This window comes from Kogia breviceps, chromosome 7 (assembly GCF_026419965.1).
Source record: "Kogia breviceps isolate mKogBre1 chromosome 7, mKogBre1 haplotype 1, whole genome shotgun sequence".
NCBI lineage: Eukaryota > Metazoa > Chordata > Mammalia > Artiodactyla > Physeteridae > Kogia > Kogia breviceps.
The window spans coordinates 112,054,128-112,081,825 of NC_081316.1; the positions used below are offsets into that span (position 1 = coordinate 112,054,128).

The window sequence follows — 27,698 nt, forward strand, 5'->3', positions numbered from 1 at the left end:
CAGAACTTGGTTATAAAGTTAGAGCTATATACATATAAGTTTAGGTACAGAAACATATTTTTGGTTTCATTAGGCAAATATTTACTCAGTGCCTACTTAGTGCAAGCATGTTATTAAAAGTGCCGGTTAAATCTTCCATCTTCCCTACTAAATCCTAATCTGAGAGCAGAGGACTTTTTTCTATTCACCACTGTAATCCCAGCTCCCAGTAAAAGTAACAGGCCCTCAAGAAACATCTATGCGAGCTGTATAAAGAAAGGAAGTAGGGAAAGCAGCAGTCCCAGCAACGCGTTGCAGTGCATCCTACAGTCGGGAAGGCCAGTCTGTATCAAGTGTGGAAAAGTGGTGCTGAAACGCAGTGGGTGGGCTTCGGAAGCGTGAATGAGATTGGCTTCGGGAAGATTTTTGTGCGTCTTTAGCTCAACAATAACACGCCTCAGGTAAGCACACAAACGCGAGTCTCAAGGAGTCGTTTCCAGCCGCCCTCCTCCTCACCAGGTTCTCCCCTTCCCCTCCCCTTCCATTTCCCCTCCCCTTTCCCCTCCCTTCCCTTTCCCTCCCCTTCCCTCCCATTCTCTTCCCCTCCCCTTCCCCTCCCCTTCCTTTTCCCCTCCCCTTCCCCTCCCCTTCCCCTCCCCTTTCCCCTCCCCTTCCCCTTTCCCCTCCCCTTCCCCTTCCCCTCCCCTTTCCCTTCCCCTCCCCTTCCCCTTCCCCTCCCCTTTCCCCTCCCCTTCCCTTTCCCCTCCCCTTCCCCTTCCCCTCCCCTTCCCCTTCCCCTCCCCTCTTCCGGAGCCGAGGATCGGCTTGACCAAGAAGACTCAGCTCCCAGCCCCGGAAGTTATGCGCGGCCGGCTCCGTGACGTAAGTTCCGGTCACGACTGATTTCGAGGCAGACGCGGAAGTGCAGGGAGGCACCGGGAGCCGGGTTCCGTTGCAGGATTTGTGGCCCAGTCCTGCGCCTCGTGAATGTTCTAGAGAGGTCGATTCCTGGAGTCCCGCTTCCACCAGCCCAGACCAGACGAAGCCGGCGCTAGGGGCCACTCCTCGGCCGAGGAGCTGATGCCGGCCTCTCCCTGGAGCCCCCGTAGCGGGGCCGGACCATGAGCCTGCTGGGCGGCCTGGCCTCCTCGCCGCGGGCCCCGCTGCAGTCCAGCAAGGCCAGGATGAAAAAGCTCCCGAAGAAGAGCCAGAACGAGAAGTACCGGCTCAAGTACCTGCGGCTGCGCAAAGCGGCCAAAGCCACGGTGTTTGTGAGTGTGACCGGCGCTCAGCCCTTCTCAGCCTCGAGCCTCTCCTAACTCGCGAAATCTTTCCCCGAAGTGTTCCCCTTCCCAGAGTGACAGTATTAATATAGTGTTAGGTTTTACATTGTACATTACTTCTTGTTAGCCTCGTGTCTTGGACAAATTACGTAATTCCTGTTTCCTCATCTGCAAATGAGAGCTAATAACTGCCTTGCAGACTTAATGATTAAATGAGGAAAGTAAAGCGCTCGGTACTTAAAAGCTGTACTAATAAGTTTTAGTCATTATCGTTATTATCGCAGAACCCTTGGAAATGCCTTTGAGCCTCCAGAGAAACCTGAGAATGAGGCGCTATTTTTAATTTTTAAAGTAGCAGCACTGAAGCCCTGAGAGATGATTTGCTCGAGGGCACTATGTCAGAGCCCTGGCTCCAACTCAAACACCTGATTCTAGTTTCTTTAGTACTTCCATTACGCAGCCTGTTTCCCAAGCACCCCGCATACCCGTAACTGACCCCTTCCGTGAACAGGCACATGAAGCTTTCAATAATCCCCCCTTCTAACCTCTTAAGTCTTCCCGATCTTTTATTGTAGAGGCACTGGGTTTACTGAATGAATGAAATGGTTTTTCAGCCACAACTAAGTGTTACAGTATTCTGGCTTGCTCAAGCTTACCTCAATGCTTGGAAATAGCAGGTGTCTCAAATATCTCCCCACATCTGAATCACCACTACCTTACCTCTTCTTCTACCAAAAGCTAGAACATCCCTCAGCTTTTTTGGAAGCATAAGGAAAGGTTTGGAAATCAGAGCATTCATTCCGAAAACATTTATTTGACAATTGACATGTACACTGGAGAGAAATAAGAAAAGCAGAATTAAGAGGATTTAGTATCTAATTATGTTACCTTTCTTTTTTATTTTTAAAGAAGATGTTGGGGGTAGGAGTTTATGAATTAATTAATTTTTGCTGTGTTGGGTCTTCGTTTCTGTGCGAGGGCTTTCTCTAGTTGCGGTGAGCGGGGGCCACTCTTCATCGCGGTGCGCGGGCCTCTCACTATCGCAGCCTCTCTTGTTGCGGAGCACAGGCTCCAGACGCGCAGGCTCAGTAGTTGTGGCTCACGGGCCCAGTTGCTCCGCGGCATGTGGGATCTTCCCAGACCAGGGCTCGACCCCGTGTCCCCAGCATTAGCAGGCAGATTCTCAACCACTGTGCCACCAGGGAAGCCCAAATTATGTTACCCTTCTTTTTTTCCCTAAATGTCAAAGGTACCTAAAGCTTGGCACCTATGTTGTTAGGATACTGGTTCCACCAAGTCAATGCAGAAGGTTTTATGAAGAAAAAGGATATTGTTTTGATCATTCAAAGTTTGAGGTCCCAACTATGGAACATCCAGATTGTAGCAGTCCCCTCAGGACTCATGCTTGGGAAATAGATTGAATCGTCAGTAAAGAAAGCTGATGCTTGAATACACATAAATAGGTTATGAAATTTAAGAATTTTATAGACTAGACTTGATTTTGTTCCATCTATATTTTCTCTTTAAGGTTCATACTGCATGGGATGCTTTGGGTTAGATTCGCTTTGTAAGCTCCCCAAGAGTCAAGGCACTTGGGAATGGACCTTCCCCATATTTACAAGGGTTGAGTTTAAGCATCTATGATTTGAGCAGTATGCCCTTATCTTTGCTAAAGGCTACCCTAATTAAGGTGACCATATGTCTTGGTTTGCCTAGGACAGCCCTACTTTGCCATATTGTTCTGGCAAACTCATTAATAGCTCCCCCTTTTCACGCGAAGGTGCACCAGTTTCTATAAATTATCTAATTACTCTGCCCACATTAGAACTTGACCCTACCTTTACTTATAGGTTTGTTTACAGTTTCTCTGCAAGGTAGACTAGCTCTTCCTTCTCACCCAGCAACACAGACTTCTTTGGTTTGGAATATAGCTCCTCTTCTCAGCATAATACTTTGATCTTTTATTCATTTTGTGTGACGATATTCAAAATTTTCTTCAAGGAAAATGCTGCTATTTGTGATGAAATTGCTCGTCTTGAGGAAAAATTTCTTAAAGCTAAAGAAGAAAGACGGTGAGCTGGTTCATTTTGTGTTCAGAATTACATTTTTTGGTGATTGTTATGGTGTTTCTGCTCCTAAGAATTTTCCTCCATCGGGATTTTTGTGCTTTGCACAGCCCACTGGCCACTAATCTGGTACAGAGAAAGTCACAACCTATGGTATTGGTTCCTGTTGACCCAGGTCGTGTTGGACCATGATGATGAAACAGCTGTATTCATCTCTCTGACAAAACCCTCTTGCCACATCTTATAAGTAATTTTATTATAACTCTGCAGTTACAAAAGCCAAGGGATAAAAGAAACTGCATTTCATTCTACATATATTTATTCCATATGTAGTACTCCGTGAGTATATGTACATGTGCAGTTCATGGTATGTGCCCTTCAGAAGCCCAACACCTAACAACGTCCAGTTGGAAGAGCTCTCCAGATGCAAAAGAGATACGCTATAATCCTTTATCCTTAGCTTCTTGAAGTATTATTCTCTGGAGCTTCGTTTTTCACAGGGTCCAATAAGAACCTTATTTTTGTGACTGCAGTAATCTTTGTATATAGTTCTGGCTTTCCCTAGTACTTGAATAAAATAGGGGATTGTGATAAAAGAGAAGCTCATACCTCTGCTCCCTTTCCTTCCCGACCTCAGGTACTTGCTAAAGAAGCTCCTCCAGCTCCAGGCTCTAACTGAAGGGGAAGCACAGGCTGCAGCTCCTTCCCACAGCTCCAGTTTGCCCCTGACTTACAGTGTGGCCAGCTCTGTGGGAACTATCCAGGGAGCTGGGCCGCTTTCTGGGCCTAGCACTGGAGCTGAGGAACCATTTGGGAAGAAATCCAAGAAGGAGAAAAAAGAAAAAGGCAAAGAGAACAACAAACTGGAAGGTACCTTGGGGAGAGGATATCAGTTGCCCCAGTGGCTCAATGACTAATGACGAAGACCTGGTACTAACTGGTAGACACTCGGCCGCAGAGATGACTTAAGCTTGCACCTGGTCCTTAAGCAGCCCCGGTAGCCCTTGAAAACCAAGTGTCTTAAAGCCACTCCAGGTGGAGGAATTGCAGTTAGACCTGGTTAAACGTGATGGGAGCAGGCCAAGGCCTCCCCCTTCTCCTACACACCCAACTCTCTGGGTGCCTTCAGTTCAGTCTTTCCTAGAGGCAGGGAAATGGGCTTGGTGGCCTTTTGAGCACACAGATGACTTGGGAAATTGCTGACTTTATAAATGAAGTCAGAGGCCTTAAAAAGTATAAGGCTTTTAGATACTAAGCACTGATACCAAAATTGGTTACTGCCAGGTGGGTGGGTTAGAGGGATACTCGGGGCTTTGGGGAACAGTCCCATGTGCCCATTCAGGGAGTGTGTAGAACCAGGATTGGCTTATTGCTCTTAGCGTCGTGCAGAGTTTTCCCTTCCCCTCAACACTGGGAAGGGCCTAAAGTGGGTGACCCCAGATTTGCGTTTCAGTTCTGAAGAAAACATCCAAGAAAAAGAAAATGGAGACAGGTGCTCGCAAGCTGGTTCAGCCCATTGCCCTGGATCCCTCAGGACGGCCTGTGTTCCCCATCGGACTGGGGGGTCTAACAGTATATAGCCTGGGGGAGGTGAGTGAGACCAGCGATAAAGAGAGAGGAGAATCAGAAATACGGGAGTGGGGTTGAGCCTTCCCTCCCTGTTCCCGTTAGCAGCAGCCCCTTGCTGATCCAGACCAACCCCAGAAAATCTCCAGTCCCTAGGAAACCAGGTCAGTTTTGTCTGCTACACATCCTACGCTCTTTCTCTCTCTGATTTGAGTCACTCTGTGCAGCCCCAAGGTGGTTCTAAAGGCTACCACAGTACCCTGGACTTGTACGTTCTCTGGTGACCTCAGTGGCAGGTTGGGGGAATCTTTTTTTGTAGATCATCACCGACCGACCTGGCTTCCATGACGAGGGTGCCATCTACCCAGTGGGCTACTGCAGTACCCGGGTATACGCCAGCATGAAGAGCCCAGATCAGGAGTGTCTGTACACCTGTCAGATCAAGGACGGTGGCACACAGCCTCAGGTACCCACTCTAAGAATAGCTGCTGGTTTTCTTTTTTTTTTTTTTTGAGAACCTTCTCTGCGATACGCACTTAATATATATTACTTATTCAGACACTTTACAAGGTAGATAGTGTGTAAGATGCAGAAAGTGATTGGCCCTGAGTCACACCTCTGCTAATAAGTGATTTGAGCTGGGATGTGAATCTGCATTGGTGTGATTGTGCTACTGACACCCATTCCCTTGAACCGTGCTGGTGCTAATGTCAATATGGTGACCGCATGAGGCCTGATCAATCTGCTTGTTTGTAAAGTGTAGGCCCACATTCAGGGAAGATTAGTTTGACACTCTGCCAATTCAGGTGGCACCAAGATGGAGGCAGCAGAGAAACTGCATATTAGTTTCTGACTGCACGTACTCTTGAGGACCTGGGAGACCTGAATCCTAGTTGTATTAAGTACCTTTGTTCATTCTTCTCAGTGCTGTGGTTCAAAACAGTTCACTTTCCCAGTCTCCTCTTATCATTGGGGGAAAATAGACCATTTTCAGAGTTCCAGGCTTCACTGTCTGATGATGTTACAGATCGCTAGGAAATGGGGTGGAAGGAGATAGAAGTGAGGGAAGGAACCTTTGAGCAGAAGCTGAGAGCCTGCCTCACACATGTGGACAGTATTGCATCACTCCTATCCTAGTTAGAACGCTGTCAGATGCAGCTGAGGGTTCAGATGACCTTGGCCAATGCAGCATTTCTCTTTAGAAAGTACTCTAACAGACAGACTCGATATTGAAGCAGTAATTATAACAAATCTATACGTTCAAGGAAGATCTAATCAAAATCCTAATAGAATGTAAATAGTAATTGACAAGCTGGTCCTTAATTTCCTCTGAAAGACAAATTGCTAAAATATTTTTTTAAAAAAACAAAAAACAAAGTCTTTGGGGTTTTTTTGGTTTCCTTTATTAAGCCACTAACCCATCCAGACATTATTTTCAGGTACATTGTGAGCTTTAATTTTTTTCCCCTAACATCAAGTGACACATTTAGTATATACTAAATACATATAATACTTGAGTATGTTTCCAGATGATTCTATTTCATCTGTTTGTCTATAAATGCCAGTATGACTTTTAATTGCTTTAGCTTTATAAAATGTTTTATACTACAAATACGTTTAAAAATATAGAACAATATATTTATAATCCTAGGCTGAGGTGAAAAGGTTTTCCTTAAGCAAGATGTGAAAAGTAGAAGCCATAATGGAAAGTAGTAACAGATTTGACTATTAAAAATTTAAACACTTCTGAATGACAAAAAACCCCATAATCAAATTTAAAAGCGACAGACAGAAGAAGATATGTAACAGTGGATTAATATCCAGATAAAGTGCTCTTGTGGTCTAAGATATAAAAGCAGTCAGATAAAATAGGCATTTCACAGAAACAGAGCAGATGGTCGATGAGAGCAGACCTTACTAGTAGTTAGGGAGATGCAAATAAAACAGAAAGATCTTATTTTTTTTCTCACAGGCAAATATAAGATAGATAATAGCAAATGTTGGCCAGCGTGTAGGAAAATAAGTACAAATGACATTAGTAGGAGGGAAAATTTGTAAAGTTCCTTTTTTTGGAAGGCAGCTGGGCAATATCAACAATTTTAATGTGTGACTCCTTTGATCCAGAATACTTCTAGATATTCTACTATGTCTTCGAGAAATGTGCAAATGTGAACAAAAGAGTTACGTACAACAATGTAATTGTGGCGTTGTTTGCAATAGCAAGAAGTTAAAAGTAGCCTAAATACCCACCATAGGAGAATGGTTAAAAATTAAGATATATCCACGTTGTGTAATATTATATGGCAGTTAAAAGAATGAAGTAGGGAAAGATCCCCAAACCAAAATACTACATTTTGGCCTTTTAATTGCTCTTTGCTCAAATAGAATATGTAGTTTACACACAATATAAAAAATTGGAATTGGCATGATCCATACCAAATAGAAGAGCAATCCTGAAATAGTTAAAGATAATTGTTTACGGTGTTTTCATGAATTAGCTGAGAAATCAGTATAAACCATCACAATGTTAAACTTGCAACATGTCACAAACCATTGACTAAAACTACTCTCAAGATAATTTATTATTGACAAAATTGAAAGAGCTCTAAAATTGACACAGGAAAATTAAATCAAATGAAATAACCACAGAAGAAACCTAACAGCAGTAGAAACTGTACTCAGTAAGGTTTGCTTTTGGATTCTAAAAAAATGATCAATAATGCACATCACTGGGGGGAAAAAGAAAAAAAAAAAAAATATATATATATATATATATGCAGGAAATCAATTCTGTGTGGAATAATTTTATTAAACATTGAAAAACTGGAAACTGCTAACTGAACTTTATAGAAAACTGGTTTAAGGAATTTAACTGACTAAATAGAACCTGTTACAGAATTTTTTTTTTTTTTTTTTTTTTTTTTTTGCAAAATGTCGTGAACTTTATAGAAAACTGGTCAAGGAATTAAGTTGGGTAGATAGCACTTGTTACAAAAATGCTTTCTTGGCAAAAATTCCTCAGTATTAGTATAATTTTGATTTAACAGTTTCTTTTTATAAATAGGATATTTTACAACTCAAAAAGTAAAGTGAAATGGCGATTTGCAGTCAAAATGGCCTATACTCTTCCTAGGCATTATAAAGTAAATCTAAGATTATGTGGAGAATGATTTCATTTGTTTTTAAAATACCATTTGTATTTACACTTATAAATGTAAGTAAGTGGATAAGAAAGCATCTGGATAAGTATATAAGAAATTAAGTGTTGGCCTCTGAAGAGGAGTCAAGCCAAGAGTATAAAATTAAACAGTCAAAAGACTTTCTCTGTTTTCTTGGCTTGGAATTTCTGACAGCCCTCTAGGAATGGTACCCACCTCCTACCTGGTATACTCAGCTTCAGGTTCAGGTTCTGGAGTGAAGAAAGAGTAATAGCAGCAGTATGACTCTCTACCACCTTCCCCTTGAACACTGATCTCATTGCTCCTTTATACTCTCAGTTTGAACTTGTTCCTGAAGATGACCCCCGGAGTGCCATTGTCAGCTCTTCTGCAGATGCCTGTCACGCAGAACTGCTCAAGACCATAAGTGCTGCTATGTAAGTTGACCAACAGCTTGGAGACAGGCTAAAAAGATCACTTTGGGAAGAGTGAGGCCTTCTCTCTTGCTTCTAATGAGCGGAGATCCCTTATTTTATAGAAAGCTATCCTGTGTCCTTTGAGTGTCTTAGCAGCTACAGTCTCCAGAGTATCCAAGTGAGGAAAGCTTATTCCGTGTGTTTGGACCCACATTCTCATCTCCCTCTCAGCTCTCAAGCTAAAATTCTCCCTCTCCTATTTAGGGGGAAGCTAATGCCCAACGTGCATCCATCCGGAGCTGACTTTTTTGGGTTTTCTCATCCCACCATCCACAACCTGATCCAGAGTTGTCCAGGAGCTCGAAAATGCGTCAAGTAAGTGGGGTCAAATCCATTCCCTTGAAAGAAGCCCCATGATCAGTGGGCCAGGGACCTAAACTGGCAGTCACCGCTCTGCCCATTCATCTGTGTGATGAGCTGCTTCTGTGCACAGACCCAGTATTGGTCCTCAGCGGCCCCTGGACATGAGCAGGAGCCAGTACCCCACCGTACTGAAGGTGTTACCATCTGTGTGTGCCATGACAGCAGATGGACTGGGAAGTCCTGCAGAATAAGTGTCACTAAAGAAGCCTGTCTGTGTGCCTTGCATTTTGGGTTAGTTAATATGTTTTTCAGATATACATGGGAGAGCTCTAAAGAAAAAAATACCTGATCCCTTTGGAGGGAAAAATGGGTTGTATGGCCAACAGACAACTCAGTAATGATCCCTTTGTTCCTGCAGTTACCAGTGGGTGAAGTTCGACGTGTGCAAACCTGGAGATAGTCTGCCGTCCCCAGGACAGCTAGAGGATGATGCAGCTACAAGCTTTGAAGCCTTTCAGAGGCAGACCTTCCATAAAGATAATGATCCCATTCTACGAGGTATCTTTTATTTTTCCCTTCTGGTTTGAAAATTGACCGTTTTTAGGCAACCCCCTCCTCTTCATTCATCGCTGAGTATCCCATACCTGGGCAGTGATAGAAGCTTCCCCTGCTCCGGCCATGGGCAGCCCTCACAGAAGTCACAGGGTGTGGCTGAGATCATGGTGAGGCAGGGCTCACCGAGAAACTAGGGCATCTCATTTTCTAACCTAAAGTTTACTGTGGGACTGAAATTTCAGATACAGTAAAGGGGATCAGGTCATGGCCTTGGCCCTGCCTGTGTTCCGTGGATTCCCTCCCACACATGAGTGGAGTGATCAGGGGATCCAGCGTAGGAGTCATAGAGGGAGAGCTCTGGACTAGAAATAAGATAGAATCAACTTCTCGGTCTCTGCCTACTATGCTGTGTAACCCTAGGCAAGTCACTTGATCTATTTCAGCCAGTTTTGTTCTTTTTTTAAAATATTTTATTGAAGTACAGCTGATTAACAATGTTGTGTTAATTTCTGCTGTACAGCGGCGATTCAGTCATACACATATATACTTTTTCATATTATTTTCCATTATGTTTTATCACAGGATATTGAATATAGTTATAGTTCCCTGTGCTGTATGGTAGGACCTTGTTGGTCATCCATCCTGTATATACTAGTTTGCATCTGCTAGTCCCAAACTCCCAGTCCTTCCCTCCCCCTTGGCAACCACAGGTCTTTTCTCTATGTCCGTGAATCTTTTGTTTCATAGATATGTTCATTTGTGTCATATTTTATATTCTGCATATAAGTGATATCACATGGTATTTGTCTTTCTCTTTCTGACTTCACTTAGTGTGATAATCTCTATGTCCGTCCATGTTGCTGCAAATGGCATTATTTCATTCTTTTTTATGCCTAATATTCCTGTGTGTGTATGTGTATATGCCACATCTTCTTTATTAATTCATCTGTCAATGGCTTGGCTATTGTAAATAGTGCTGCTGTGATCATAGGGGTGCATGTATCTTTTCGGATTATAGTTTTGTCTGTATCTTTTCGGATTATAGTTTTGTCTGGGTAAATGCCCAGGAGTGGGATTGCTGGGTCATATGGTAGTTCTATTCTTAGTTTTTTAAGGAACCTCCATAGTGGCTGTATCAATTTACATTCCCCCAACAGTGCAAGAGGGTTCCCTTTTTTCCATATCCTCTACATTATTTATTGTTTGTATATTTTTTGATGATCCATTCTGACTGGTGTGAGGTGATACCTCATTGTAGTTTTGATTTGATTTCTCTAATGATTAGTGATGTTGAGCATCTTTTCATGTGCCTCTTGGCCATCTGTATGTCTTCTTTGGAGAAATGTCTATTTAGGTCTTCGGCCCAGTTTTTGATTGGGTTGTTTTTTTTGTTTTTGAGTTGTATGAGCTGTTTGTATATTTTGGAACCCAAGCCCTTGTCAGTTGCCTCATTTGCAAATATTTTCTCCCAGTCCGTAGGTTGTCTTTTCATTTTGTTTATGGTTTCCTTTGCTGTGCAAAAACTTATGTTTGATTAGGTCCCGTTTGTTTATTTTTGCTTTCATTTCTATTGCCTCGGGAGACTGACCTAAGAAAACATTGTTACGATATATGTCCGAGAATGTTTTGCCTATGTTCTCTTCTAGGAGTTTTATGGTGTCATGTCTTATAAGTCTTAAAGCCATTTTGAGTTTATTTTTGTATGTGGTGTGAGGGTGTGCTGTAACTTCACTGATTTACATATGGCTGTCCAATTTTTCCAGTACCACTTGGTGTATTTCAGCCACAGTTTTCTTCATTGTAAAAGTAAATATCTGTCCTGTCTTACCAGACAAGGGCAGAACTGGGCTGACAGATGCAAAAGAGTTGAAAGAATTAAAAGGACATGTATGTGTCTGATCAAGCCAGTCTGCTGAGATTCCCAGGCAGCAGTGGAACTTAAGGAATTTTTTTTCTCCAGGATCCTTGGACCTCCCAGAGCTTCAGCCTACAGCCTTTGTGTCTTCTTATCAACCCATGTTCCTGACACATGAACCCTTGGTAGATACTCACCTACAGCACTTGAAGTCTCCGTCGCAGTGTAGCCCAACTCAGTCTTCAGACTGAACGAGAAGGGATGGATTTTTTAACTTAAACTAAAACTTAAGGCTACATGGAAGAAGGCAGCGACTCAAGTGAAGAAGGTAGTACATTAACATTTTGTCGCGGAGGTTCCCATGGTGACAGCTTTCCTGGGAAAAACTTCAGCTGCTTTATTTTTAGTAATAAATTTTTCTTGACAGTTCTGCTTATTTTCATCTTGTTGTAATCAGGATATAATCTTTTGGCTTAGCTCTGCCTGGGATAAACTGAAGTCCTTTGTAAACCAGAGGGAGAGATGGCTGCTGAGTCATGAGGAAGGTAGTAAGATTCTGACAGCCTTGCACCCTTGATTCTGATCTAGGTCAGTGAATACTAAGTCGCAGCCCCTACGACCAGCTGCTGCTTTGTTTTCATGTCAGCGTCGCCACGATCAAATCCTGCTTATACCCAAGCTGCAAGGTCCAGTCCCAGGCCCGCTGTTCATGTTTTTCACATTTCACAGGGGGTCCAAAAATCCTCTCTAACCCTTCCTACATTCCCCTCGTGGCTCCTTGTTGGAGAATGTGCTTTTAGCTAAACCACATGATAACACACACTTAGACAGAACGTGATTGGTTCCCATCCTCCACAACAGACTCACCTCAACAGTTCGTTAGTTGTGTAATGATGTAATTCCGCATCCTGTATAACTGGGTTTTTTGGACTCTACTTACAGCATTAAGGTAGAGGCATAGCACAACACCTAATCCCAGCCAGTACAACTCCACGATGCCTTGTGGGATGCTTCGCTGCCCAGCCAGCCGGGTACCAGGGCTGGCTGGAATGGGAAGGAACAAAAGGACCCCGGAAGTAGAAGAATGGGGAAGGCGGTGAGAACTGGATTGTTGCTGTGCTGCCGTCCATAGCTGCTAACGGGGGAGGGAACAAACGGGCCTAGCATCTTACAGGACTGTATCTGGATGGCAGAGGGGAGGGAACAGATGCAGCATTTAGAGCACATCACACTGGCCACTGCAAAGTATCAGAAACTAAAGTAACTAATGTTAATTTTATGATTCTTAATTATAGTCTTACAAGTTTATATAGCTTTTACAGTGCACAAAAAAATGGTAAAATTTGGATAATAGCAAATCAGGGATAGAAAGGAGATGACTCAAAACTGTTAATGGTTTTTCTTTTTTCTTTTTTCTCTGCATAAGGTGCCTGAAGCCATTTGCGCTTACACAGAAATGGTATATGCTGCTTTTATCACATAACCAATATCTTTCCATTGTGTTACAGCCTGAGTGAATCACAGATTCAAAGGGAGCGTCATTCTAAGAAGGACATTTAAAAAAATGTATGCAAGTTAGTGCGCGGTTTACTTCAGTAAGTATTCATTTTGTAGCTTTCCTAGAACAGTGTTTTTCAAACTACAAATCTCAACACACTAGTTGTTCTTACACTTAGGCAATCAAGACCCACATCTTTTGAAATTAAATTAGAAGACAATTAGAACATATTGGAATGCATCGCATGTCAAAGGTTGAAACTGGTTTCAACTATAGTGTGTGTATGGGTGTTTATATACCACTCACACGGTACACATGGGGACACGTGGAATGATGTAAAATGTTTTCCTGTGGATCATCATTTTAAGTAACTGGGAAAACACTGCCCTAGCTAGGCTAGCATACTTAAAAAATCTTTTCATCTATTGGACTGTTAAAGATTTCTTAAGCTTGACAACATCCAATGTCAGTGAAAATGAGGGAAAAAATGGGACTGTGCCTTGGTGGAAATGTAAGCTGTTGAACCCTTTGGGAGGGTTAAGCTGTAGGTATCAAAATGTTAAACATACCTGTCCTTAAACCCGTTATTCCATATTAAGGACCCTCAGGATCTAAGTGCGGCATGGTGTCTGCACGTAACAGTTATCACAGCGTTTGTCTAAAACCCTCTATGTCCACTAATGGCAAATTGGCTACAGAAAATACGGAGCTCCCACAAACTGAAACAAACTAAATCTGTTTTCACTTTACATAGGAAAATTATTTTGCTAGAATTAAGTCAAAAACGCAGATTACAAAAAATACACCATGTAGTAGTGTGTAAAATGTGACCTAAACAAATCAAGTGATGTTCACCAAGATATTAAGTGTCTCCAAATGATGAATTTTGTGGTGATTTTTACTTACTTATACTTTTCTCTAGCATCCAAGTCTTCTATAGTGATTATAAATTCGATTTTTTTCAAACAGTAAAAAGTTATTTTCATTTGGGAAATAAACTGAATTCCCACAGAATGTTTTAAATTATTCAACCATTAAAAATAAACTTTCATATGACTTTTCATTAAGATTTACACCACCTAAACCTAACTTTTTACACTGTGTGCCCTAGCTTACTGGGGGTGAAGGGAACCTGGGCCTGGAGCGCTCACCTGTTTCCAGCTTCTTCCAAGTTAGAGCGGCCGCCACGCGCCTGCGTGTTGTGGCGAGGAGTGGACAGTAGATTGACTTTTTCTCAGGAGTCTGTTACTGGGTCCGTGGTTCCCGTTAGGCCAGATGAGTAAGACGCCAAGGTTTGGGTGTTAGGAGCCAACTGTGCGCTGGGAAGTCCTCGAGGGAGCAGAGTTCCTTGCAAGCTGCGTAGCTGTTTCGCTTTTTACTGAGATCCGGGCACTGACGAAGCATTCCTGCGCTTCAGTTGCACCAGGAGCCCTTGGGGGACGGGGACGGAGAGAGCGATGCTTATGCTTTGTTCTCATTTTTCACATTAAGGGAATGGAAACCACCCGCAGGGAAGTCTCACTCCTTTCTCAGCTTCAGAGGACACGCTGCAAGCCCATTCAGAACCCAGTTTTGACTAGAGAGGAGTGTGTACACATGACTAATGATTATACTTTTATTTCCAGCTTCTTAGAGATTACAGACAATGGTCAAGTGCCTTTAACTGTTCTTAACCAATAAACAGCATTATGATTCTTAGTAGTATATACAAAAGCCCTCTTTCACATTTGCCCCATCTAGATTATTTTTCCAAATGCTTATCTTGTAGCTTTACCTTCAGCCTCACGTTGTTCTTCCATCTGGATTGTCCTTTTCATAGTTAAACCTTTTACCTTTAAAGAGCCTGATATCTCCGTTTGCTTCTCAGTGACCTCTGCGGTCACATGGGCTGCTCCATGCCTTTCTCCTCCCTCCTTGAGGCCATCCCTTAGTGCCTTCCAAAACGCCTGCACATGATTCTGGTTTCTTTCTGTTAAATATTCACATTATCATTATTTAGACTAAAGGAATAGAGTTGTTTTCAGCTTGGAACAAAATAGGGCTGAAATCAGTTCTCTGAAAGATTTTGTGTCGTGGAAGAAACCTTTCAGTTCCACATGAGGAAAAACTGTTGGGAAGTTTAGAAGGGAAACTTTATACAGAAATTTGATAACCACCTCTCATACTTTATGGGAAAAAACATAAATGCTAGCCGCCCTGCATGGCCTTAAAAATCTCTTCCGGGCTTCCCTGGTGGCGCAGTGGTTGAGAATCCGCCTGCCGATGCAGGGGTCACGGGTTCGTGCCCTGGTCCGGGAAGATCCCACATGCCGCGGAGCAACTAAGCCCGTGAGCCATGGCCGCTAGGCTTGCGCGTCCGGAGCCTGTGCTCCGCAATGGGAGAGGCCACAGCAGTGAGAGGCCCGCATACCGCAAAAAAAAAAAAAAAAAAAAAAAAAAAAAAAAAAATCTCTTCCAACCCTGAGTTTCCACGGTCTGGAGGTAAGGGGACAAAAGTGTTAAAGACATTTCACTCCCAGCAATAAGGGAAGTGAATGACATTGAGATTCAAGTTATTTGTAGTTTGGAATTAGTCTAATACAGATACCTGGCCCAACTGGAGGACAAAAGACAAGCGTTTCATTTGCCTACCAGCTCTGGCGTCTCAGGATACGGAAACAGCCATGTGCTAGCCAGGCGCTGTCAATGAGGCAGTTCTAGTCATTTCCATTAAAAAGCAATAGCTGTCATTTAAACTCCTAAATGCCCAGATCTAAAGGATCCACACTTACGTCTAAGATGTGATCATACCGCAACGAAATCATTTAGCAACCTTGCCGCGATACCCAGGAATCTGGTTTGTAATGAAAGCAGTGAAGGGAGGAGCTGGCAGGGCACTGGTGGGGTGGTACAGGGGACACTGCTTATATTCACAGGGCCACGTGGTCCACGCATAGCGAACAGCAACCAGGTTGTCATGACAAGACGTGACATTCAGGGCCAGCGTCTGGGTGGAGAAAGCGTCCATGGGAGCTGGAAGCCACTTGCACTGATGGTCACTGCAACAGGAGATCTAACGGGAGAGTCATAAACAGGAACAGTCAGGACAGTCAGGAGACTATGCCAAGAGGCGGGACTGCTGTTCAGACAGACTGAAAGAGGAGAAGCGGCCACTCGCAGCCACGGACACATTTCCTACGGTGACCAGAACAAACCCGAGTCCAGGTTGGGTCTGGTCAGCACAGCCACAGATCCATAATAAAAGTTCACGTGCTAAAATAAATAGCTTAAATCAGTAAGTAAAACATTAAGTTACTGAGGGAGGCAAGGCAGTGTAGTCATGAAACGTTTAGGGACGGCTCCCCTGAACAGCCTTCCTGCGGTCCTCCGGCCAGACTGCAAAGCCGGCAGGAATTTGGGTGAAGCGAGCCACCGCTGTGCTGCTCTCTGGCGCCCAAAGGAGCTGGGGAATGAAGCAGGGGCACAAAGGAATTGTGGATGGTAAGCTGTTCTCAAGTCAGAAAACAAGCTGTCTGGTGAAGGGAGCATAAAGTACCCAGTTCCAAGGTTCAAGTCTGCCCTGGTCCCAGCTAAGATTCCAGGTCCAGACGATGGGCGGGCTGCCAGCTGTTGACTAGAGAGGAGAACTCAGAACACGGAGACTCCTTGGAGCTCGGATTCACCTAAAACCCAGCATGCGGAGAAGCTAGGTGGAGTAGGTGCTCTGCTTAGGGTTCCGGAGGAGGAACAGTCCTAGATGAACGCCTGTGTAATTAGTTTGTCTTCTACATTCTTTCATTCCCCCCTCCAATGCCCTCTCTTCACTCACCGCCTGCCACAGCCTAAGGGCTTTGGGGCTCCCAAAGACACTCATTTAAATGCTCCACCTGGGAATAATGCCTCCACCGCCAACCCCGACCTTAGAAGACTCCTAAATAAGCTGTTTAATCAACAGCCACAGTTCCACAGTGGAATGATCCTCACCAGACCAGGTATTAGAAGCAAGTACAGAGTCCCGTTACAGTAATTCATACTAAGTTGCAAATCACCAAGCTTCAACTCTTAAAGGAGAGACTCAACTCAAAAGAAAATCAGAATTTAGGATGGTGCGACAAAAAAAAAGATGTCTAAGGATGAGGGAAACATTCTGGAGCAAGGGTCCTTTCAATACCCTTGTGCCCACAGGTAAAGCCACAGGCCCTTTCCCACGCAAAGATGGTGGTTCTGGGAGGGAAAATGCAAAAGGAGTATCATTTCAATGTGGGCACGGCTTCCCTTCCTTGGTGGTCCCATCAAAATTGCCTCTAAGTGAATGAATCAGTAGCCGCTTTTTTGTTGCTCTGAGATAAACTCAGCCCCTGACCAACCAAAACCTGCCTCATAGTCATGTTATAATTAGAGGTGGGCCTCGGCGTGGAGGAAATCCTGACCGCCCCCCCCCCAGCATGAACCCCTACTGTTTCTGCAGTTCTCACCTCAAATATCTTGTTGCTGTGCCTCTGCACCTGGATTGGCTGGGAATATGTGAGGTTGAGCAGCCCCATGTTGCCCAGGAGTTCTATCTTCTGAGGCAGTGGGCCTTGAAAGGTCAACTTCGCCCCATAAGCCACGGCACGGGCCCCCAGGTGCAGCCTGTAGGCCACCGTCTGCTTATCTCGAGGGTGTGTGCTACGGGATAAAGAAGAGGTAGAGAACTTTGGGTTTGGGCTCAACAATAATCACATTTTTTTAAAAAGGAAATCTTATACAAAGCACCCTTTAAGAAGGTGAGAATACAGTTGACTGAATCTAATAGCCAGTGATCTGTGGTGAGTCAGCCTAAGAGAAATGGTGAGTTGTAACCACAGATGGCCTTCTATGGGTCGGAAACCTTGAAATAACCAAGGACTTGGAAGGAAGGAATAAAGGGAGAGGAGGAGGGAGGGAGGGCAGGTATTGGAACTAACCTAGGAGAGCTCTCGTAAGACTGCTGCAACCACTAAAAGTCCTGTGTTTCCTCTGAATCAGCTGTTCATTACTTGGTCCCCTCTAGGTTTTATTTGTTCATTCAATAAACATTCATTCACTCAAAACTAAATAACTATCCCTAGTGGTCCAGTGGTTAAGCCTCCACACTCCCAATGCAGGGGGCATGGGTTCGATCCCTGGTCAGGGAACTAAGATCCCACATACTGCAGCTAAGCCCGCATGCTGCAACTACCGAGCCCACGCGCGCTCTAGAGCCCATGCACCACAACTAGAGAAGCCCGCGCGCCGCAACAAAGACCCAGCGCAGCCGAAATAAATAAATAAATAAATAACATTTAGAAAGAAAGAAAGAAATGTTCATTCAGGCTCCTACTATAATCCGGACACTCTGTGTTGGGCTCCGTTTCACACTGAAATCCCCTGGTATCCCTACAGCTAGCGGGTGGTAATCACAGGGGCTGTTTACATTGGGTAGCCATCCATATAGTCCCTCTCTGAGTCCGTGGTAGAAGGCCATTTCCTGCTCTTGCTGAAGCCAGGCACGGCCGTGGGATTTGCTTTGGCCAGTGCAACGTGAGCAGAAGTGACTTATGGTGCTTTGGGTGGAAGCATTTAATTGCCAACGTGAGACCGAGGTGGGTGCATGTGGAAGCACAGACCACCCTGGAGCCTCTGTCGCTCTGGATCTGTGAATGACGATGAGAGCAAAGCCTCTCTGTTGACCTTATTTGGACATGGAGTGTGAACACGAAATCAGGTTCCGTGGCATCAGGGCACCGGGGTGGTGAGGGGTTTTGGTTACTGCAGCACGTTCGGTGTGAGTGACTGATAAATCATGCTTCTAGTGTCCAACCCTCAGGCCCCCTCACAAGTGAACATCAGAGTGAAGGCCACAGACAAAGAACACATATTATTGTTCAAACAAAGCCCCAGAAGCACCCACCTGCCAAAAGGCGAATTCCTGTCACAGAGATCCATAGCTACAGCCATGAAAGTATTGGGCATCCTTAGGTTAGGGACATAGCCAAAGTCTGCTGTTTGATGCCAACGGATCTGGGGAAGCCCATCACTTGGGGTTGCACCAGACAAATATGAAGATAACTAGAAAGTAGACATTGTGCATCAGCATTTCATCAGAAACCTACACTGCAATAAAGCTGGAAAAACATTAAAAATTTTTAAAAAGCAACCTACACTAGAGTCTTTCACGAGAAGACCCTGCTTCTGCTTCACTGACTCCCGTGCTCAGCCAACACGTACTTACGGCGCCTCTCACCCTCGTGGCTGAACCTCTCCTCCCCCTCGCCGCGATGGAACTCTGCCACCCCTCTCAGCAAGAGGTGGAGTCTATTTCTCCTCTCGCTGAACCTGGGCTAAGCCTGTGATTTGCTCTGACAAACAATGCAGCAGAGGTGATGGTGTGCAGCTTCTGAGGCTTTGCCTCAAGAGCCCTTGCCTTCAGGTTTCATTTTCTCGGAACCCTGAGATGGCCATGTAACAAAAGTCCAGCCACCCTGCTGGGGAAATGTGGAGAGAGCAGCCTTGGAAACTGGAAGGTCGCGAGGAGAGAGGTGTTAATATCCCAGCCGTCCCAGCTGAGGGGCCAATCATGTGAATTCTAGATCCTTCAGTTCAAACTGCAGCCACATGAGCCAGCCTGGCTGAAGTTACAGAGCAGAGATGAGCCACCCCAGCGGAGCCCTCCCTGCCTGGCCAACCCATGGAATCAGGAGCAGACACAGCGGCTGATGTGGTAAGCCCCGGGCTTCTGAGGTAGCTTGTTACAAAGCAGTAGCTCGGTCACTGACAACTCTCTGTACAACACAGGGCAAAGCACTGTAGGGAAGCAGCGGCGAGTCTGCCCTTGAGCGCGTGGCAGATTGCATCAAGGACCCCAGTTCTTCACACCTTCCAAGAGCCACACCCTCTTGCCATATGGCTCTGTGGTTTCTCCCACTAAGGGAAGGAGTACATTTCCCCACCACTTGATTCTTATTAAAATCTCGTATGCAAATTTGCTTTAACATATGAGGTGACAAAAGGCGCTGCAGCTGCACAATGAAATGTCATGAAAACTAGAAAACGGCAATCAAAAGATCCAGTAAGTGACCCTGCTTCTTCCCACACAACAGCCAGACGAAGAGTGAAAGTGGAGCCATGTTCACCAACCAGCGCCATGATGAGGATCATGGCAACAAAGTCCAGGGCGAACACTAACCGGAAGCGCTGAGGGAGAAATGCTACCAACGTCCACCCAAGCCTAGGAAGTTGTCTCAAAATGGCCGTTTGCTGCGAATTCCTGCAGTAAAGTCTCCACTATTTCATCGGCTGCACTACTACACACTGGCCTCGTGGGGGCACCAGCAGACTCCACACTCGCATGAAATTCCTGTTTTTCCTGAGATAAAGCAGGCCACTTACTCAGTCTCCTGCAGTGACTAGTAGAAACACTAAGCACTGCTAAAGAAGGCATATAATAGCCAAAGAATATAACAGTGGGCACATCTGGAGGACTTTACAATAGCATCCGCAGTCTGCAGTGTGTTCCACTGTTCCTCCAAAACCCTTTTTAAAAAGCACACTCCTAGGGACTCCAGTCCCTCAACCCTGGCTCCTCTTTCTCTCTCCCGGGCCTCCGCTCACCTCTCTACTCAGACACAGGTGTCTAGCCCTGCTCTCTCCACGGAGTTCATGTCCTGCCTCTAACTGTGCTCTAGTTACTGCCACCACCGTTTCACACTGGGCCCTTCCATCAAGTCAATTCATCTTCCTTTCCACACCACCTGTCCCTCCAGATTTTCTGACTTCTCTCATTAATAATAATAAACACTGACATTTTCTAGCTTGTGCCAGGCTTTACATGGACTAACTCATTTAATACTTCAAATATCAAAGAGGTTCAATATCTTGTTCGAAATCACATAGCTAAAGAAGTGCCAGAGCTGGGAGTCAAATCCGCAGCCCACGCTCTGAGCCACGATGGTGCCGAATTTGCCATCTCCCCTTGAAGTGAAACATCTATATTCCCGGTTTTCCACAAATAACCGACCAGCATACTGTTGTTGATGGTGACAAAGTTGACGCCCAAGGCTAAGGGACTTCCACTAAACAGCGCGCACGAGTGCAAGGACCATGTCTCTCCGCTTCACGCTGTATTTCTAGTACCTCACACAGTTCGTGGCATATGATAAGCATTTAAACATAGTTTTGGCCTGAATCGGTTGAAGTCACATTCAAATCACCATGTACACAGGCTGAGAGACAAAACGAATAGTTTCCACCAACAGTAATACAGAGCTGGTGACAGGAGTTGCTATTTTGAAAATAATGAGCAGAATATTCTCATTCGAAGTCAAAACAAATGTTAGAAAGAAGAAAGAGAACGACTGTAAAGTAATTATAAGTGGAAAGAAGGTCTATAAAAATCTTTATCCAAAAAAAGGTACATGGAATGGGATGAGGGAGAGGAAAGCATCTGGGGGACACTCAGAGGCTGATGCCTGGAAGTAGGTGTATCCAACTCAAACATTAAAGCCTACTTTGTGTTTACGCTGTGAGGTGGGCCTCGTTTTCATAACACCTGGCTTGTTCAATTCCTATGTTCTCGACAAGTCAGAACTACTACGCTGCTAAGACGTCTAGGTCTCGGAGGGGTCACGTGAACAGGTGAGGCAAGGCAATTATGAACTTGGTGAAATATGTTTATTCCTTTTAGACAAGGCTGAGAGCAGAATCTTTCTGACGAGGTACCACTCACTGAAAGCATGGTTTCTCTTGATATAGTTTTTCATTTGTGTGTCGTGCCGTATTTAATGAGTGCCGACCAATTAGGTTGTACCGGGGCTATAAATGTGATCCAGGAAAATGCGGTCACGTGCAGAACGTACATACAAGTAAAAAGGGGAAGTGAAGGGTACTAAGCCGTCACCCATATGGGGACAGACTCTGAGTAGTCGCAGAAGGGCTTCCTAACAGATATCCAGGCTAACGGATGATAAAGGTGAGGTAGGAAAGTGTGGGAGCGAAAGACTGTTCCAGGCAGAGAGCATGCGCTATGGGCTGGAAGTGAGGGAAACAGCGCGGTTCATTCTCAGGGGCGGGAGGGATACCAGCAAGTCCGGGAGGGTGTGGGGAGGTGGACGCTGTCACCCATGGCTGCTAAGAGTGTAAATGTATACAAACTGATACATTTCCGCAGAAAAAATTAAGGACATGTTCAAAGCCTTGAAAAGTGTGCAATTTAACCTAGTAATTTTTCATTTCTGGGAATTTATCTTACGGAAATAATTAAGCATGTGTGCAATGATTTAGCAACAAGGAAAATAAACATGCCACTGCTTATAAAGGCAAAACGTTTAAAGCAACCTAAGAGCCTATCTATGGAAGACTAGTTAAGTTACAATACAACCATATTTCTGAACACCCTCCAATCGTTATAAATTGTGCTGAAGATTAATATTTATTGGCATGAAAAATGCTCACAATATGACCTTAAGAGAAAAAGCAAGATATGATACAGTATTATGGTATGGATCCTATTTCAAAAATATATGAGCAGAAAAGGTATGCTTATTTCTGGACTGTGGAATTGTAAGTGTTTTTAGCTTTTTTTTTTTTGCTTTTCTCTTTAATATTTCTTTAATGAACATGTAATGCTTTTTAATAAGAAGGAATATTGGTTACTTATTAACTTTTTTTAAGATGTAATTGTCCCATCAGTAAACTGAGATGAATTAAGTTACGTTCAGTTCTTGACCAGCAGGCAAGCTAGGAGGGCAAAAAAAGGAAGACGGATTCCAGGGAAGGGATCTCAACAGCACCTCCCCACAGCAAAGCCCATGAACCCTCTTCCTCTCAGCACATACCTGGACAAATCCAAATGGGAAGAAGCGCTCTGTCTGCCCCTGGGAGCCATCGTGGAAGGTCTGGCGCCAGTCTTCAACGAGTGCAGGGAACGTACAATTGTACAGGTCCCTGTTAAAGTTTACGTTGGACTCCCCTAGGAACAGTCCAAACTGTGAGAAGAGTTTGGGGTAGACGCAAAGGCAGCCACACGCTGCTCCCCAACCTGTACGCGGGCCCTTAGGCAGCGGGCCTTCCTGCGGCCTCCCTGGACTGGCCCCGTGGTTGCTCTGGCCAATGGGGCATCAGCAAGCACGATGCAAGCGGAGGCTCGAAAAGCAATTCCGCTCTGTGGTTTGTTCTCTCCTGATACACTTGGAACCCTGACACTGCCACGTAAATGATAAACTAAGTCTGAACTAGCCTGCTGAAGGATGAGAGGCCACGTGAGCACTAGGAGGCCCCGGCAGACAGACAGCCCCAGTCAACAGACATGAGGGAGAGGCCATGCCAGGTCATCCAGCCACCAGACAACCTGCCAGGCGGCCAAAGGCACATAAGAGATCCCAGCAGAAATTAGCCAAAGCAGCCCAGACAGAAAAACTGCCCTGCTAATAAGCCAGAGAACAGTGAGCTCACTAACATTATTACCGTTGGAAGCCACTAAGTTCTGGGATGGCTTCTTGTGCAGCAACAGCTAACTGATACCATGGAAAAACCAGCAAACTGAACACTCACCCTGGTACCATATCACCCCTTTCAGGGTCATATTACGGAGCGGATGGATCATGGCATTCCAGAGAACTGAGTGTTCGCTGGGACCAGCTTCAGGATCAGATGGCACGAACCTGAAATCAGTAAGATGCACAAGTGTCAAGAGAGAGCCAATGACTGACCACATGGCGATCCCTGAGCTGGGCATCTACCCAGCTTCACTCGGGGCAAACGCCTGATGAAAGCAACACAGAGTTCAAGTCAACCGCTCTGTTTCCATGAAAACACGAGGGCAGTCTCCAAATTTCACTCCAGGTTCTTACCAGGATAACTGTCATCAGTCAGCTTTCTGTGAGTTCAGACGGGGCCAGCCCAGTTTCCATCTAGTGATTAAGACCACGGAGGAGGAGCGTTTTAATGAGTCTATCACACAGGCAATAAGTTTATTTAACTAGTACTCAGTGGATGGACACTGAGATTGTGTTAAGCTCTTTGCTTTTATAAGCAATGCCATGATTATCTTCCTTAGAGCTAAATCATTGCACACGGTCTCAATTATTTCCTTAAGATAAATTCCCAGAAATGAGATTGCCAGGTCAAAAGGCACATTTTCTTAAGACTTTGAACGTGTCCCTAAATTGTCTCTGTGCAATACTTGTATGAACTACACTTGCAGCAGCTGCATATGAGAATGGCCACTTCCCCTTGCTACTGTCCCTGCCATGTCCCCAGAGATCTGGGAAGCCTGGCTTTAGATTCCTCCAACTCTACCGAAGGCAAGTCTTTCTGTTCCCAAACTGGATAACTTCACTCCCCAACAGGCAGGCCTTTACCCGAGATATACCAAGAGCTCAAGTCCATTCTCTTCCCAGAACTGATGAGACAAGGTCTGTGAAAGCAGTTCACATATTGTTCATCTCTATTGTAACATTAGTGTCAAGATGTTATTAACCAGCCTTTTCTCTCCCTTCCCCCCACCCCCAAATATTCTTCCTGATCCAGCTTTTCCTGAGTGTGCTTTCACCATCAGCCTTCTAATACACTTCTCTGATTACATGTGTTCTTCCAAACTGTTAGACCGTGTTTATTCTCACAGGCAACACAGCACAGTGGTTAAGAGCACAGACATTGACACCACACTTTGTCACTTACTAGTCGTGTCCACAAGCAAGTCACTAAACCTCTCTCAGACTTAGTACCTTTTTCCATCATATGTTAATAGTATCCACTTCAAGGGAGTGTTGTATTAAGTGAGTTAATATATATAATGTGCTTACAACAGTATCCAGCATTTAGGAAGCTTCTATCAAGTATTAGCTATCACTATTATTAAAGAAAAGGGTCATAATTACTTCCTGACATTTTCTCAGATGATTGTGGTGCTGATGACAGTGAAAATAATACCTGAGTAAGTTACATACATTTAATGCATATTTGTACATTCAACACATTCTTGACTCCCCAAAGGAGACCGTGATCCTCCTCTCTTACAAAATTTCCTGGCTGGCTTTCTCCCAGACCAGAGGATGCTTTCTTACCCTTGCCTCGGGACCCCACAGGCTTTCAGTGACCTTCCAGACGACCAGGCTTCAATGGGCGTCCCGGCCCACGAGGAGGAGAGCAGCCCCACGGGATACCGCAGAGTGTCATGCAGGTAACGCCCAAAGAGCCAGCACACTGCTGACATGTACGTGAAATTGCCGTGGCCCAAGTTTTCTGTTCAGAGAAACAGTTAAAAGAAAAACAGTCACGGAAAAAGTAGATGAATACGGACTGCAGCTCCTAGGTGGGTCTAGGGGAGAAGAATGGGTGTGGGTCAGGCCTTGCATTTCTTTCTGAGACTTTCCAAGAGCAGGATAAGATTGAGAGGCAGCTGTCTCGCTAGCAGAAAGCCAAAGGCTCTCTGGCCAGGCAAGCAGGCACCCCCTGCTTCCCCACCATGTGCAGGGCCCTGAGAATCCAGAAGACTAATACTCCTCTGCGATAGGCGAGGGCAGAAAGGCCACTGGCCCCCATTCCACCCTCACCTACGTGCTCCTCTTTCCCAGCATCCGTCCCCACTTAGCTCTGTGGAAGGGAACAGCACGCATGGGGCAACGTCGAGAGAAGAAAGGTCTATTTTTTCTGGGTAGTTTTATACCCAATTTTATAGCTACGGTAATGAAAACAAGAACAAGTGGTGGGGAGTTTGGCCAAAAGGGAAAGTAACAGAAACCGAAACCAGTGTTTAAATGTTCAGCATCGGGACTTCCCTGGTGGTCCAGTGGTAAAGAATCCGCCTTACAATGCGGGGGACGGAGGTTTGATCCCTGGTCCGGGAACTAAGATCCCACATGCAGTGGGGGCAACTGAGCCCACGTGCCACAACTACTGAGCTCGTGTGCCTCAACTAGAGAGGCTGTGTGCCGCAAACTACGGAGCCCACGTGCCCTGGAGCCCGCACGCCACAACCAGAGAGAGAAAACCCACACGCCACAACTAGAGAGAAGCCCGCACGCCACAATGAAAGATTCCGCATGCCACAACTAAGACCCAACAAATAAATAAATAAATAAATCTTTTAAAAATAAATAAATGTTCAGCATCATCTAGCCCATTCGTCCATACAGCCCTGTAACCAACACAGACCAGAAGAGGCAATTTCCATGTTAGAAGAAAGCTGGTGAAGAGGGGAACGTGAGTACACGCAGCGGATGGGATCAATCCAATCCAAGAGCTGTTAAAGAACCACTATGTGTAAATCGCTGGCTTAGCACGTGAAAGATCAAAACTCAATACAGTTCAGCTCTCCAAATGCGGATAGCGTAATAGTAGGAATTGAAGTCAGTTTCAAATCAATTAAAATGGATTAAGCACCCACCAGGTGCCAGGCGCTTCTAGATGATAGGGGTACGGTAATTAAAGGGACATAGAGAGACATGGAACCTCTCCTCAGAGGTCTTATATTCTACAGAACAAGACAAACGTTCAGCTGAGTAAGACAGATGGCAAAATATGGTTGAGTGCTTTAAGAGGTATAAACAAGTGTTACGGGGTTTTAACAGCAAGGGGAAGAATATGAAATGAAAGGCAGGTCATTAAGTGCCAGGTGAGGGCGGACCTCCTTCCCTGTGCTGCGGGCACACTCTGTGCCTGGTGTTTCCCTCGCCCCACTAAACCATCAGGACTTCTATATTCTTCACGTCCGGCACCCAGCGCAGAGTCGGTGCATGTTCGGTGGCCGGTGCTGGGCAGCTGTGGGCAGCAGGAACAGAGGTGACTCACTGGTGGGCAGGTAGAGGGAAGAGGTAGTTAAGCGGGAAGGGGAGGGAAGTCGGGCGGCCTTGCAACACCGGAGTCCAGGAAGCAGAGCTAGCATTCTAGGCAGAAGAAACAGTATGTACAAAGGCACGTAAAACTGGACAGTGTTTAAAGCATTTGCCTAGAGCACAGATTACAAAAGGAGAATATGGTATAAGATAAAGCTGGAGGGGAGGCTAGAGGCACATCTTGGAGTGAAGGAAATGGAAAGCCACTTGAAAATGCGCGAGAATGAGCATGTGTGGAGACCCAGAGGTCTCCAGAGTCCAATGCCTGGAACCTGTGAACGAACCTTGTGTGACTAAAGGGACATCGCAGGTGTTTTCAAGAGTAAGGACTAGAGACGGGGCGATTGTCCTGAATTATCCAGTTAGGGCCAAGATAATTACAGGAGTCTTTAAAATCCGAGACCCTTCCCAGCCGCAGTCAGAGATATGAGGGCAGTAGAAGAGGCTGCAGAGACTGGAAATGTGAGAGGGGCTTGACCTACTGGGCTGCTCCCCACACCTGCGCGGCCTCACCTCTGTCCGGTTATTACGGAAATGCTGCCTTTCTCAGCCGGGGCCTCCGCGGACACTCGAAGCGGGAAACCACCACCCCATCCCAGCCCCAGCAGTACTGCCCCCCTTCCCCGATGTATTTTATGTACTTACTTCTGTCTCAGCAAGTACCACCATCTAACCTATCCCTTGATGCTCAAAAACTTGAGTCTCTGAGTTCAGAGAGTGAAATGGAGCCGACAGCAAGGTACAACACCTTATCCAAATCTAATTGATTCCTGAGTTTTGGATGACATGCATTAAGAGTTCACAGACCAAAGGAGTCATTAAAAAATTTACCCAAATCTATTCAGTTCCTGAGTTCTTAAAGGGAAAGTTCTGACAGTGTGATACTGAATAGTATCAGTACTTCGTATATAATTTACTAATTATATTATTCATTTTCTGTATTCCCTCACTAGACTGTAAGCTCCATCCAGCAGACCAGGCGTGCCTGCCTGCTTTATCCTCTGCTAGACCCCCAGCACTTAGAATAGCGCCTAGCTCATAGTGGGCATCCAAACATCGGCTGAATGAATTAATCCTTGAAAATGCAGGAGCAATTGAGGTTACCAAGGTAAAGCATGTACAAGCGGAAGGGACTGAAGAAAGCAAAG

The 27,698-nt window shown here is 45.1% G+C and overlaps 2 protein-coding genes across 8 annotated transcripts in view; one reads left to right on the forward strand and one right to left on the reverse strand.

Annotated features, from left to right (window-relative positions):
* The first annotated feature begins 798 nt into the window (after positions 1 to 798).
* On the forward strand, positions 799 to 11,670 carry TBRG1 (transforming growth factor beta regulator 1). The gene is made up of 9 exons (XM_059070338.2): positions 799 to 1,250; positions 3,264 to 3,334; positions 3,966 to 4,198; positions 4,782 to 4,918; positions 5,214 to 5,360; positions 8,392 to 8,489; positions 8,733 to 8,843; positions 9,250 to 9,389; positions 11,347 to 11,670. Exons 1-9 carry the CDS (start codon positions 1,101 to 1,103, stop codon positions 11,490 to 11,492), a joined length of 1,233 nt encoding a protein of 410 aa, XP_058926321.1. The 5' UTR covers positions 799 to 1,100; the 3' UTR covers positions 11,493 to 11,670.
* SIAE (sialic acid acetylesterase) overlaps positions 7,974 to 27,698 on the reverse strand; it is a 44,299-nt gene continuing 24,574 nt past the window's right edge. For 5 of the 7 annotated variants that reach the window (XM_059070334.2, XM_067039217.1, XM_067039219.1 and 2 more), the window contains 6 exons: positions 24,781 to 24,958; positions 23,267 to 23,376; positions 22,552 to 22,685; positions 18,630 to 18,787; positions 17,194 to 17,386; positions 14,341 to 15,791 (listed from right to left, as the gene is read on the reverse strand). In XM_059070334.2, coding sequence (XP_058926317.1) covers positions 15,540 to 15,791; positions 17,194 to 17,386; positions 18,630 to 18,787; positions 22,552 to 22,685; positions 23,267 to 23,376; positions 24,781 to 24,958 — 1,025 coding nt within the window. In that variant the 3' untranslated portion in view covers positions 14,341 to 15,539. Of the gene's footprint in view, positions 12,424 to 12,630; positions 14,171 to 14,340; positions 15,792 to 17,193; positions 17,387 to 18,629; positions 18,788 to 22,551; positions 22,686 to 23,266; positions 23,377 to 24,780; positions 24,959 to 27,698 lie in introns of those variants that run through there. The other 2 variants (XR_010841477.1, XM_067039218.1) reach the window with 2 other exon arrangements.

What these genes read in the sequence shown, in the direction of transcription:
- TBRG1 (XM_059070338.2), top strand. Translation starts at nt 1,101, where the DNA reads ATGAGCCTGCTGGGCGGCCTGGCCTCCTCGCCGCGGGCCCCGCTGCAG. An exon ending in AGAGAACAACAAACTGGAAG is followed by an intron (nt 4,199 to 4,781) that starts GTACCTTGGGGA and finishes TTTGCGTTTCAG; the next exon opens with TTCTGAAGAAAACATCCAAG. An exon ending in TAATGATCCCATTCTACGAG is followed by an intron (nt 9,390 to 11,346) that starts GTATCTTTTATT and finishes TTTTTTCTCCAG; the next exon opens with GATCCTTGGACCTCCCAGAG.